The sequence below is a fragment of the Gymnogyps californianus genome, chromosome 3 (genome assembly GCF_018139145.2).
Source record: "Gymnogyps californianus isolate 813 chromosome 3, ASM1813914v2, whole genome shotgun sequence".
NCBI classification, from domain to species: domain Eukaryota; kingdom Metazoa; phylum Chordata; class Aves; order Accipitriformes; family Cathartidae; genus Gymnogyps; species Gymnogyps californianus.
In genome coordinates this window covers 105,110,440-105,124,400 of record NC_059473.1, presented here as the reverse complement: position 1 = coordinate 105,124,400, position 13,961 = coordinate 105,110,440, and the positions used below count along the sequence as shown (strand labels likewise).

The 13,961-nt window shown below is 39.5% G+C and overlaps 1 protein-coding gene across 1 annotated transcript in view; it reads left to right on the top strand.

Moving 5' to 3' along the window:
- The window catches only part of DLGAP2 (DLG associated protein 2), a 392,137-nt gene that overhangs the window by 362,614 nt on the left and 15,562 nt on the right, over window positions 1–13,961 (top strand). The window contains exons 8-10 of the mRNA XM_050893444.1: window positions 329–678; window positions 12,227–12,312; window positions 13,533–13,948. Of these exons, the coding sequence (XP_050749401.1) occupies window positions 329–678; window positions 12,227–12,312; window positions 13,533–13,948 (852 nt within the window). The remainder of the gene's footprint in view (window positions 1–328; window positions 679–12,226; window positions 12,313–13,532; window positions 13,949–13,961) is intronic.

Sequence of the window (13,961 nt, the reverse complement as noted above, 5' to 3'; positions counted from 1 at the left end):
GAAACAACCTCAGAAGCCTCAGTGTGTACCTACCCAGCACAAGTCTTAACACACACAAATCCTCGCTAACTCTCTTTCATCTTCACTGTAATCTGGGACTCCAATTTCTACCCCTTGCTTCCTGGTTGAAATAAAATGTTGCTGTGAATACCCATCCGACACTTTCAACTAATAGCGAGGTTCACAAAGAGCGCTATGCTGCACCGTCTTCACTTTTAAGTAGCATAATCTCAATGTTAAGGTGATTTCTGTTGTGAAGTTTCCATCAGATTGATCTTGATTTTTCTTTTTTTTTCCCTTTTTTTTTTTTTTTAAATTGTTTCCATAGCTGTAACTTACACAAGTTACAAAAAAACACCACCACCGGTACCCCCTCGTACCACTTCCAAGCCACTGATCTCAGTCACGGCACAGAGCAGCACAGAATCCACCCAGGACGCATATCACGACAGCCGGACTCAGAGGATTTCCCCGTGGCCGCAGGACGGGCGAGGGATGTACAACTCCACCGACAGTTTGGACAGTAACAAGGCCATGAATCTCGCCTTGGAAACTGCGGCTGCGCAGCGGCACGTGTCCGAGAGCCAGAGCACCTCGATACGAACCAGTGACAAGGCCATTTTAGTGACAAAAGCAGAGGAGTTTCTTAAGAGTCGACGTTCCTCTATAGGGATCCAGGTAGCCTATCATTAACATCTGTTCTGTGATGAATTGCTTGCCTTCTTTCTGTAAATAGCATAGAATGAGTCATTCAGCTTCAGTGGCTCTAATAATCTAACAAACAACCCCTGGCTGCTTAGCGTTAATTGTAATTCACATCATGGCAACATGGCTGTGCAGAAAAGTCTTCGGCTAATATGCTGTACCTGGAAGAAAATGAATGAATAAATCTCTAGGGAGGTTCCCTGTCATTAACACTTGATATGAAAATTATACTGCAGAGCTACAGGTGAACAGCATGTTCATCTCCTTCCCTCCATGAATTCACAGTCCTTTTTATAGAATTACGCCAGCTTTAAAATGCTTAACTATATTTTTTCCGTTATCTTTCTCTTTTGACCTTGGAAAATGTGTATTGCTGCTGGATCTTCAAGTTATTCTACCTAAAAAGAGCCCCCCCTGCACTTACCTTTAGTTGTGCTGGGGACAAGGTACCAAGGAAGAGAAAGAAATGTGCTGGTGTAGATACAGCATAATTATAGATGGCGAGTAATGAAATAATGTTAATAAGCACAGTCTTTGAGCATTCCTCCATTTGTCCACCAAAAAATGGAATATTTATTTCACCTGACAAAATGTCTGTCAGGCTGTGGAAACCTCAGTTACATTGTGTTGTTTCAGGTGAATGAAATAAGACGATTCCAAATGTAAATTCTGAATGCTATTCCTTCTACTAAATGGAAAGCACTATAGATAGCAATAGTTGTTTGTTTCAGTCTCTAGGAAATACCAAGTAGTAATAAAAATCAGAAAGTTGAGCTTGCAAAGAATGCAAAGTCCTTTGAGACACAGGAGTAGAGGAAAACTTAGGCTTCTGTTCTGCTGTTACTTAGACACATATATAATTTTAAGTATTTGAATATTCCCTTTTATATCACTGGGTTCACTTCTGTGCTTAAAAATCTCTACTTTTGCCAGATCGACTATAGAGGAAATGCCATGTATTTTGGCATAGTTACAGGTATTGTGGAGACAGCAACATAGATCTTGAGAAGGTAATAGTCCATGTAACAAAGCCCAGTGAGTGACTTCATCTACTAGGAAGTATATTATTTTCTTTAAAAAGTAGTAATTCCATTTCCATTAATTTCAAAATACAATCAGAGAAAAGTATTTGGGTTAAGCATGTCACAGCTACTGATTGAACTTCACTGTTTAACATCTTAGTGTGGTATAATTTTGCTGTTCCACAACGTATTAGACTAATGGGAAGGCATAGGCTTTGCCAGCAAGCTGCTCGTCTGTTTCTCGACATAAAAGTATTTGCTTCTGGTTCTTTAGATGCAGAAGAGTAGAATGCAATTTAACAGCAATCGCAAAATATTCAGATGGCTACTTTTCAAATGTTTTACAAAGTAATTAGTGTATCCTAAATTGTTCAGAGAAGAGGCTTAGCAGATAACAGTGAAAAGCTCAAAGGAGCAGCAAGTAATTTTTGGTACCTCTAACCTGAAACCTACTCTTAAGAAAGGAATAGTATCTAGTGTTGTCCTTATCTCTTCTTTACAGCAGTGGTGCACAGTGGTGTTTAACAATGTTGGTGTCTTGCTTCAGTCAGTCCTGGTATTTCAGCAATTAATCCTGAAACTTTGATTACATCACTTGATCCTGTTTCTTACTGCAGGTGATGACCAGTACTTTTCACTGGGCTCTGACCCTTCTTGGTATGTGGTGTGTTTAATAGTATGTGCTTGTAATCCACAAAAACAGCGGTGCAATGATTTCCGTGGAGGCAGCAGATCTTCCGTAGCAACTTGTCATCTGACGCTTGGCCCATAATACTGGTCCTCAGGTGCACACACTGAAAAAGGCAAATATTGTTTGCAACAGCAGGTCTTGGAAGGATGAGCTGTTTGTTATCTTTTGAGAAGTACAAACTGCTTGGTTGTACCATTTGGCATTAGATAAGGTTAAAATTGCAAAATTACCCTCAACACAGTATCCTGAGGGCACATTTTAGTTGTTTGGGTTTTTTTCTGCAGTAAGTTTCAAACTTCACATTAGTGTGAAAAATACCTTTCTGCAGCACTTCTAAGCAGAAAATGCATTTTGTTGTATTTCTGTTGCCAGGTTTGCAAGGAATAAAAACACAGGGTAGAATATTCTTATTGCAAACTACATAAATAGTAATTTATGCCCCCAAAATACAGTTGAAGTATTTAATTTCTTTTAGACTTCTGCATCAAAGCACCTTAAAAAAGGATGGTTTTTATTTGCATATTTCCTTGATTGACTAAATTACTTGTTTTCTCATTAGCATGCCATGCCAGGGTAATGCATTGAATTTGCATTTATTTGCATTAATTAATTTGCTATCAGGATGGTTAATTTGTGCATTTTTTAATGTTTCATTCCTTTAACACATTGGTGTGAGAATGCTTGCCAACGCAGCTTCATACAGGACCAGAGAGGCACAAAGATAAAGAATGACCAGCGATGCCTCTGCCCGTGGAACTACTATGGACCCAGCCTAGGGCTCCCATGTCTTTGGTATATATGATTTGTGTAGTGTACATGTAATGAATAGAAGTCCTTTTAAAAAGTCCTGAAATACTAGGCATGTGCCATAGGATTGGTATTCACATGCACAGGGAGCCCAAGCTCCTAGGGGAGCATTGGACTTACTACAAAGATCAGTAGCATCCCATCTACAGGGACAGAGAACAGCACAGGTATGGTAACCCATCTCACGATATGTTAGCCCTATCCCAGATGGGAATTTAGAACAAAAAAGCTTCAGAAACAAAGCTTTTCCAGAAAATAGCTGTTGGTTGGGTTTTTTTTTTCACTGCCATATGTAAATCAAGAGGAACATCTCAGACATGTCAGTAGGCACTGGAAAAAAATGTTGATTCCTAAATTCACACGAATTGCAAAATACTGGTTCTGGGATTAAAAATTTAGTCAGCGTTCTTAAGAATATATATATAGACAAAAGAATAAAACTCTAGTAATACTAGTAGCTATAGTCTTCATTTCTGTCTTCTATCATGATAGCAAAAGACTAATCAAAGTATTTGAATTAAAATGGAGGGTAGAGATTGTCTAGAGTAAAATAACCACTAAGTCAAGAACAAGGTTATTGCTAATATATTTTCAGGGATTTTCTTTGCTCTTTTGCACACCCTTGTATATATGCTAATGATTAACATTCAAAAATTGCTCTAGTTATAAACCATTTCATATTAAAAGCATTTGGATTGTAAAATATATGAGAAAACATGTCAAGAAATTGCTCTTTATTTATTTCAAGTATTTCAAAACATGCCGTCCTCTGTTTGTTCTCTATTTAAAAGACATCAAAGCTTCTCAAAATGAACAGAAACCCCGGAAGTAGATGAGATGGAAACAAATGTTGTAAGTGTGGAGGCTGATTCATGATGGTATTTTTGGAGATGAGCACTAATTGTAGCGTAGAGAATGGACTCTGTCATCTTCATTTATCATCAGGAGATCATGCTTCAAAATATCTAGGGTTTTTTTTAATCTCCAGAATTTTCATTAAACAAATTGTTCATATAAATCAAAAGCTGTATTCAGGAGGATTAGTGCAATAACTCGCCTGCCTAATTTTTTGTGTCAAAAGGGGATCTTCTGCATAATATCTATATATATATTTAATGAAATTATTAACATCGTATGGTAAAAACTTTGTTCAAGAAACTCTGCAGTCTCAAACTGGAATTTCCCTTTAAAGCAAAGCATTTTGTACCCCCATGGCATACTTACTTGGATGTGCATCTACATTTTCTTTGTACTGTTTAGGTTATACCACCCTTGTCAGTGCTCTACTTCAGTGTACAAATAGCAATCAAAAGAAATATTCGCATTGATTACACTGGTCTTTGGATCATAAATGATCCAAAGTTTTAGAGGTAAGCGTTGTTCATTCTCCTCCTAAAATCACTGTTGGACTGTGCTTTTGTGAGAGAAGTGCGTGAAGTCCTTGGCCTGCAGAAGTCAGTGAAAGTTTTGATAACACCTCCATGGTACAGAGGCTATAACCTGGCCTTTAGAGTTAACATTGACCTATACAGGGCAGGGGGGAGAGAGGGGGAGAGAGAGAGGAGTCAGAATTCACAGGCTTAGCCGGTTAGCAGAGATCCCAGCCAGCGGTTGCATTTTGGCCTCCTCACTTGTCAAAAAGCTTCGCAGTTGGAATTGTAGTTAAAACAAAGCTATGATTATTTTAAAGCCATCTAATTTTTTACTCTTTTCACAAATTACTGTTGCTCGTTTTCTTAACTGCCGTCTAACATAATGAAACATTCAAAGTGGGTAAGACACAGATTGCTGCCTTGCAGAATATTTGTTGGTTCAGAACAATTTGCCACTTAGCATTAAATGCACCAAAAAAGTTATGAGCAACCACTGCTGTGTGCATTATTTTGTTGTTACTATCTCATATTAACTTGACACGAATCCCGTTTCTAAACTCTGGCATGCATTTTTAGCAAAAAGTGCTTTCTTAAAAGACCAGCAGAAGTTTTCAACCCACTGTAGGATATTCTTGTGGTAATTAGCACTTACTGTGCGACGCAACGTATTTGAGTAGTCCAGATGTTCTGCTGGGAAGTAGTAGAGTAGCAAAATGGAGCCCTGTGGTGAGGCACAAAAAATCACTCACGCATAAAAGCGTAGGTTTATTTTGGTGGCTTTCTAAAAATTATTTTGAAAGAGTATATGGTTTTTTGGCTGATAAAAGTATTCCATCAGTTAAGGAAAGCAGTAGCAGTTAGTACTGTAGCTTTATTTGAAGTATTTTTCCTACTTTGAAGTCACTGCATACAAATGAGATCTCCCTGTACCTAAGAATGGTTATCTGTATTCACAATTACATGTACTTGATCTAGTATCAAATGTAGTGTTTTCTTCCCTTTTTTACTCTTGTTCTCACTGAGAAGCCTATGCAAGAGAGGAAAGGTGAATTATTTCCCTTCCTGTGCATCATCAGAGAGATTGTTTATTAAATTCTAATTATAGAACAAATCGGTTACAGCAGTGAAAACCCACTGAGGGCAGTGAAGTTGCATGGGGAGAGATAATGTGGCCTCAAGGACTCTTATTACTGATGCTTATGAGAGAGAAGCGAAAGACACCAGGTTAAATTCTGTTTTCTTATGCATTGAATATATTAACTTCAAGCCTCCCTTAGAGACAGTGTGTATAGAAGCTTAGACTGGAATTTTTAGGACGCTACAATGTTATGTTGCAGTGGTCATGTTTAAGAGCAGAATAATACTTTAATACAGAAATAAGTGTTGCTTTTAAGTAGTTAAAATTATCAGCTAAAAATCTTAGTAAATACTTTGCAGGAATAATTTAGTCAGTTCATGCATCCTTTTCTAGAATGAGTGCCTATAAACAAACCAAGATTGATTATAACAAGCAAGTTATTTACAGTAGTGATTTGCATTTATTAAAATAATTTTGTGTTAGTATAATTTACTTGTGGATCATTTATTACCAAGTCAGTGCCAGTATCTGATACTTAGTTTTCAAATTTTGAGCTGGATCGGTCAGCAGTGACTGATCACAGAGGATTCATGGTATTGTCTGCTCCTTGTATTGGCAGCAAAAAACGTGGAGGGGAGTGTTATGCCTTTGTGAAAGGTAGGAAAAATAAGGTAGAAATAATCTCAAAATGCTCTGTTATGTTTACTGTTAATATTATAAGCCTTACGGGCATACTATAAGCCCATAGAACAACATTTTTCATGGCATAAAGTGCCAAATTTTTAAAGAAGTAGTAGTTCTTTGTTTGCAAGGAGAGAGGAGGATGACCTGCTATATTAGATCTACTCCTTTCTTCTGCTTCTGGTCAGTATCTGGCTATTTTTTTGTTTCCTCTTCTGTGTGAGACTCCCTCATAACCAGATAGACGTATAATTTGTCACATTATTTTGCTTTACTGAGATTGTAGGCCAATTTGCAAATATTAAGGCTTTTAGAATCCATGCAAGTATTAAAACAATAATGAACCATGGAGAATAACAACAGATTTATTAAGGTTTATTTGAGTTTCAGGAGCCACACAATCAAACCAAACGTATTACTTTTTCTCCTCTGCTCATTTGAATCTAGCCTGGCCAATCTGATTAAATCTAAAGAGTTTCCTGCTGTCTTCTAGCAGGAGTCTTTATAATATCTGTCATTCAGAAATGCAATTTATTTGTTCATTTGTTTCTTTGTGAGTGCAAATTATTTTGTTATTTCCCACTTTTACTTGTGTTGGCATTTGCCTCCATTTTCCAGATCTATTTTTTTTTACTGGTTGTTACAATATTTGCAATCCTAGTTTGCACACACACACACAAAAAATTTGGCATTATCCTGCTGTTACAAGGCAGAGTGAGGAAATGAAAGCATTAAAATATGAAGGCAATCATCAGGTCATTTAGTCAGTGTCAGCCTTGGCAAGCTGGAGGAAAGGATAATTTGGCAAGAGTTTATATTTAGAGGTAACTAATGTCATTTTTGTTTTGATACCTGGGCCATCATTTTACTGATAATTTTATTTTGAATAAAATTTTAGAGCAGATAATTTATGCCTGTAAATTCTAGGTGTCAATTGCATATTGGGCAAATTATTCAGGATATACTTCTAGGTGAAATACCAATAAGAAAGCACTTGAAAACAGGTAGATGAAAAAGACTTCTCAACGTGTTGCATCAATGGAAAGATACCAGCCCATCCAAAATATAAAAGGGAAATCTGCCTCCACACATCAGAAGCAGAGTTCAAAAGAAGACATGTTATCTGTTACTAAACCAAACAATGCAGTTGGCAAAAACAGATACGCTTTTGATATGCAATACGGAAGAAAAGTGTTTGTTGCCAATCTGCTTGCTTTGTTCCAACAACATCAATTGGCCAAATTGATGTTCTCCATAGGGACATTTCCTTGTTTATAGCTTTACGCCATCATGTTTCCAACAGCGCTATGTCTGAGCTGCTGAGACATTGTCGTGGAAGGCAAGTCTCTTCTCTGTCCATTGACCATTGTTCACCTCCACAGTGTTACTAGCTGTATGATAGCCCTGCAAGTACGATACCATTGACTTTCCTTAGCCTATTTCCATGTCCAGCAATCTGGCCTCCACCTCATCCCCAAGGACTCATTCAGTAGGTCCCAAGGAGCATAGGATGTAGAAATGGTCATGCTAAGGATATCACTTTATGAAGGAAGTGCCGTGCTTTAGAAGGAACTGAAGGCAAAGACTAACACATGGGGAGATGTCAGCTTGGCTCTTTTTGTCTGGCTTCGGCTCAGGTCTGGTCTGGCACACAATGTCCTGTCCCTTCATGCTGAGCCATGTGAATGAGCATCAGGAGGCCCTGATGAATCCTGTGTTCCCATCTGCTCAGCTTCTTCAGCCTGGCCACCCACAAATGTCTTTTCCCTTGTCAAACCTTCAGACTTGTAATGCTGTGGAGCCTGTGCCTGCATCACTGACACCATCATCTGGAGCTGCAGTTCATCCGAACAAGTTCAAGGATCTTGATCAGCAATCCCACAAGTGGAAGTAATTATGTTGGTCCTTTCCTTGGACTCAGTCCAATAGAATCATAGAATGGTTTGGGTTGGAAGGGACCTTATAGATCATCTAGTTCCAACCCCCCTGCCAAAGGTTGGAGAAGAGATTGGGTCTTTGTGCACAGCCTCACATGGCAGTGCTTCTGACAAGGTCTAATGACAGTGTAAAGGAGAGTCACAGTATAACTGCTCATGAATGGCAATCCCAAGGCATGGAAAGAGCCATTGACTCTGTCGGGGTTCTTGAGGCTTCTTCACACCAAGTAAGATGCTGATGCTGATGGCATGATGAAGTCAGTACACCTGGATTGCTCTAGACCACAGCTAGGACTGTGTTGGACAGCCAACATGGCTTCACTAAGGGCAAATCGTGCCTGACAAATTTGGTGGCCTTCTACAACAGGGTTACAGCATTGGAGGATAAGGGAAGAGTGATTGACATCATCTACCTGGACTTGTGGAAAGCATTTGATACTGTCCCACACAACATCCTTGTCTCTAAAATGGAGAGACATGGATTTGATGGGTGGACTTGGTGGACAAGGAATTGGCCGGATGGTCACACTCAAAGAGTGTGGCTTGATGTCTGGGTGGAGACGAGTGATGAGTGGTGTCCCTCAGGGGGTCCCATATTGGGACCAGTATTATTTAACATCTTTGTCAGGGACATGGACAGTGGGATTGAGTGCACCCTCAGCAAGTTTGCAGATGACACCAAGCTGAGTGGTGTGGTTGTTGGCACTTTGACATTTTCTCCTGCTTGTATAAGGAGATGCAGCCTCAAAATCACCCTGACTACCTATCGTCCATAATGTCCAGGCTGGCAGTTTTGTCCGTTATACTTCAAACTTCTGAGGCAGGAGATATAAAAGGAAGACCCTGTTGCCGGTGTCACTGCCCTGAAAGATATTACCCTCATCACTGGGACACAGTGAAGTTAGAGCCTGCTTGCATAGTTACCTTCCACTGTGTTCACTTTGAACACATAGTCTGCAGAAGATTCGTCCTCTGCCTTCTGTCACAGCCAGCACTTTGTTTCCATGACTCAGGAAACAAAGTGCTCAGACCTTCATGCATCCTCTTGGAGAATGCATGAAACTGAATGTTCCCATAACCTGACATCAACACTACCAGATATCTGACTGTCTTTGCTAACTCTGTAAGGCCATGATGAAATCCACTAATATTCCCTGGTAATCACCTGTCTCCTGCCTGTTCACTACCGAGACCATAGACTGGAAATGCTCAGGAGATCAGATTTCCTATATCACTATCACCTACTTTAATAACCACTGCATCTTCTGAACATAGGAAGAAATCTTGATTTTGAGATCATGGTTTTAAGCATCCCTCCAGTGTCACTTTCCAAACTGCCAAGTGCTTTCTGTTCTTGAATAACAGAAATTACAGTCTCCTTTCTTACTCTCCTCCTCCAATAAGTGCTTTATAGTGACTCTATCTGAGATCAAGATAACTTCTCTGGCTTTTTCACAGGTGTTACATGATGCATCAGATATGACTTGGAAGGCTACAGTCTCTGCAACTTTAGCAAGATCTTCCAGTCTTCTTATCTCCAGAAGGAGACAAAATCCCTGGTTGAAGACGTGCCCTTTGATGGCATTATTTATTGTAGTTTAAACTCAGCAAGTTCCTAAATTATGTGTTTTAACTCAGACTGACTCTGATTGCTTTGGGGATGAAGCCCAATACCATAGCTCGTAGCAACAGTTTAGACTTCCCGACCACTCCAGATGTTGCTATGGATTTCAACATCAAAAGGCTTCCTCCAGAAAATGTTTCCCCACCTTGGACATCATCTTCCTGCTCGCACTCTTACAGGTGCACCCAAGAGCCAAAGTCTAAGCATTTTGTGTTATCTGCTCTTATTCACTACCTACCATCTCCTCTCTCTTTGAGAATAAGTTGACTTCACTCTTCAAAACATGTCTATGCATATTTGACTGAGGTGTCATCACTGTAGTCAAGGCTGCAAGTGTAACTTGCCTCTCTGCTCCCCACCAACAGGCTAGATGAGTATCTCATTCTTGGCCCAGTTAATTCATTTCTGCTCACCTGTCTCTAATGAAGATGTTTTATATGCAGCTTTTCTCACATCCCTGAAAGGGCTAGGTGAGTGCCTAGTCCCTCACTTAGACCTGAACTTACTGTTCAAGACTCTTTTGGACCCTTCTATGCTATAAATCAGGGTGTCTTTCCTGATAGATATCTCTTGCGCTAAGAAACTGGACCTCATGGCTGTTCTACTTATAGCAATGTTCTTTCAGGAGAGGGTGACCCTCCAAGTACAGCTTAAGCTTCTCACCCATGTTGCAGCCAAGACCCACCTTAACCAGGAAACCAGCTTGCCTGTTTTTTGGTTGGTTGTTGTGGGGTTTTTTCCCCCAAGCTGCCTACCTCTGTGGCTGAGGCTTTTTTTCACTGCCAACGTCAAGAGAGATCTTTCTTTTTATACTGACAACACCAAATCCTGGAGACTGTTACCAAGTCTGATATCTTAGTTCTCTCAATGCGTTGCCCATCCAACTGAATATAGCCAGCTTCCATGCAACTGCCGAGGTGGAAACAGACAGCAGCGCGCGCTTTCCCCTAGAACTCATTCAGAATAAATGGAATTGCTGGGAAATGTGTCTTTCCCTGACAGTTGCCACACTGATATCCAGAGCTTTTGGCAAACCTGTGTCTGACGCTACACTGTACAGTTCAAGCATGCCGTTAACGTTTACTGAAGGGTTCCTGCACTAGCTGTTTTCATGAACATCTCCAAGACCCACGCCCAGGTAAATATGAACATGTACTGATTACTGGCTGGAATTCCCTTCCGTGCAAATGTATATGGAGCTACAGCTTGAAGATGGAAAGGGAAGTTACCAGCAACTGGCTTCTTCAAGAAGTATAGTCCACATGTACATTCACTTCCCACCCTCCTTCCCCCTTCTCTCTGCATCCTTCCAGAAACCTGGTGGCATTGGAACTGTGCAGCTAAGAGACAGCTGCAAAGGCCATTGGGCTCCTTCCAGAGGTGCCTGTGACTACTGCAAGGAGAAAAGTTATCTTGTTTTCGTCATAGGATATGCTCTTTGAATTCACACATGGAGTGTGCATATTGAAAAACTGGTTGCTGATGTTATTTTTTTGATTTGACAGTGAAAATACCATTCAAAAGGAAAAGTCAGTTCTACTCTTTTTCTTTTTTCCCGACTCTCCCTTGATTCAGTGTAATTTGCATACTGCAGCACTCATTACGTCTGTGTCAAAGGCTTGGGGGCGGTGTGGTGGTGGGGAGTGTTATATAAAATCCCACAGAAACTTGCAAAAGCAATGTCGTCTCAGTTATGAAGAAAACTACTGTGAATGTATTTCAGATGGGAATACTATAAAAAGTGCATAAATTACTTGCTTGATATAGCATTTTCAGGACCATGTTATTAAAAAAGGTGAGATATGCCATTCTGCTGTATCCCTCACGTCATTTAAATGGTTCTATATTTGTCAACGCAGTTGTCGATAAAATTTCATTGCAGCATTTCTTTTTATCACTTGCTAGTTTATCGGGCTACTTGAGATTTTATTTTATTTTGTAAATCAAGGACTATAATGAGACTGTTTTATAATAATATAAAAAGGGACTATCCTGTGGATTCCTCGTTCTAAGAACAGCTCTTCCAGACCAAGCTTACTCCCTGCTTCCACTGAACTGAGTAATTGCATCTGCTTAGGTTTGAAATAGGGAATTACATAGCAGAACAGAAGTACTTGTGCAAAGCTTTATAAAACACAGCACCAAAACAATGATACCAGGCTGAACACCTATTTCATTTATTTTACTGTGCTAGGTGTTTCTTAGCAGTAAGAGAGGAAATATATAATTAATTTTGAATGAGTGCAGGTAGAAATAGTGCTGAGTTGTCGGTGCTCATTCTGCAGATGTATCTTTTGTGTTGAATTAGGTGGAAACAGCAACTGATTCAGATACTGAAAGCAGAGGCCTACGGGAATACCACTCTGTTGGAGTACAAGTGGAAGATGAAAAACGGTAATTCAAGCATGTACAAAAATCTGTAGTCTTTCATAACACAATGCACATTTGTAAACAGAGTTAATAACAAACATCTGGCAAGTGCTGCCCCTAAATAATTCACAAAGCCAAATTTCTTATATGCATGCTGGTCATTTGGTAAAATTTGTAGAGATTACTTAGCAGTTGCTTAATATTTAGTTAACTTTCCAGTTTTTAATTGGAAGGAATGAAGTGAAAGTTTTAAATTAGTGGATTAATATAATTTCATTATTGGCAGAACAAATACAGAGAGCTGTATATTGGAATACTCTCCCTTCGACAGGACCCCTCATGCTGATCCAGGCTTTCCCAGTCCACACAGGGGGATATAATGGTTAGGATGTAACCCATGGTACCTTTATCCTAAACTAGAATCAGCTTTTACGCTTGTTCAGTCCTTCTTTAGCTTTGTAAAACTGCTGGCCAATGTACTAACCCACAAGTTATCCCTGGGAGGCACTGCCTGTTAAGTACTGGACTGGGACCATCATCTCATTTCATGGCAGCTGTCAGACAGTATCTGGCTGCTAATTGCCTTTTGCCATCATTGACTAGAAGTAATTTGAAACAATAGGCTCAGATGTGAAAAGATTTCACAAATAATCTTTGCTTCTCTATCTAACTTTTTAACATAAAGCTTTTCTAAAATGTCATTATTCGGTGGCATATCACAATAGAAGATCAACATTTAACAGTCTTAAACTTAACATTTAACAGTCTTAAACCTGCTGCTACTATTTTTCTTCTATTAAAGGATTCTCAACAGTCCTAACTTAGCAGATTTTCAGATTTTGTCTAATTACAATTCTTAATATTTGAAATTTTTTTATACATGTACTTTACAGACTTCTCTCGGGAGATGTAACCCTGCAGTTCTGCTAGTTATTTCCAGTTCATTTAGTAATGATACATGGTATTTTGTAGTATGAGAATAAATCAATATTTGCTTCCAGAGATAATTTAAATGATTTTCTTTTGTATCTTTGCTCAGATCAATGATGCCACTATGCATTTTGGTTTTCCTCTCTGTTGTTACTCACTGTCTTATTTTAGTGAGATATGCACAAAGAAAAAAAAATAACATAAAGTCCAAGGAGAAAACCAGAATCCATTCACTGAAACATTATTCTCTGCCTCTGTATAATCACATGTATTTGTATGTCTTAATCTCTTTTCTTTCTTCCCTCTTCACCAAGACACGGACGATTCAAGCGCTCAAACAGTGTAACAGCAGCTGTCCAGGCTGACCTGGAACTGGAGGGCTTTCCAGGACACATCACCATGGAGGACAAGGGACTTCAGTTTGGCTCGTCGTTCCAGCAGCACTCAGAGCCCAGCACGCCCACCCAATACAGTGCAGTGAGAACTGTACGGACGCAGGGACTGTTCAGTTACAGAGAAGATTATAGGACCCCAGTTGACACCTCAAACCTTCCACCACCAGAACCCTGGCTAGAGCCAGCCATTGAGACAGTAGAGACTGGTCGAATGTCTCCTTGTCGACGGGACGGATCTTGGTTTATGAAGTTGCTACATACTGAAACTAAGAGAATGGAAGGATGGTGTAAAGAAATGGAAAGAGAAGCAGAAGAAAATGATCTTTCTGAAGAAAGTAAGAACATTTC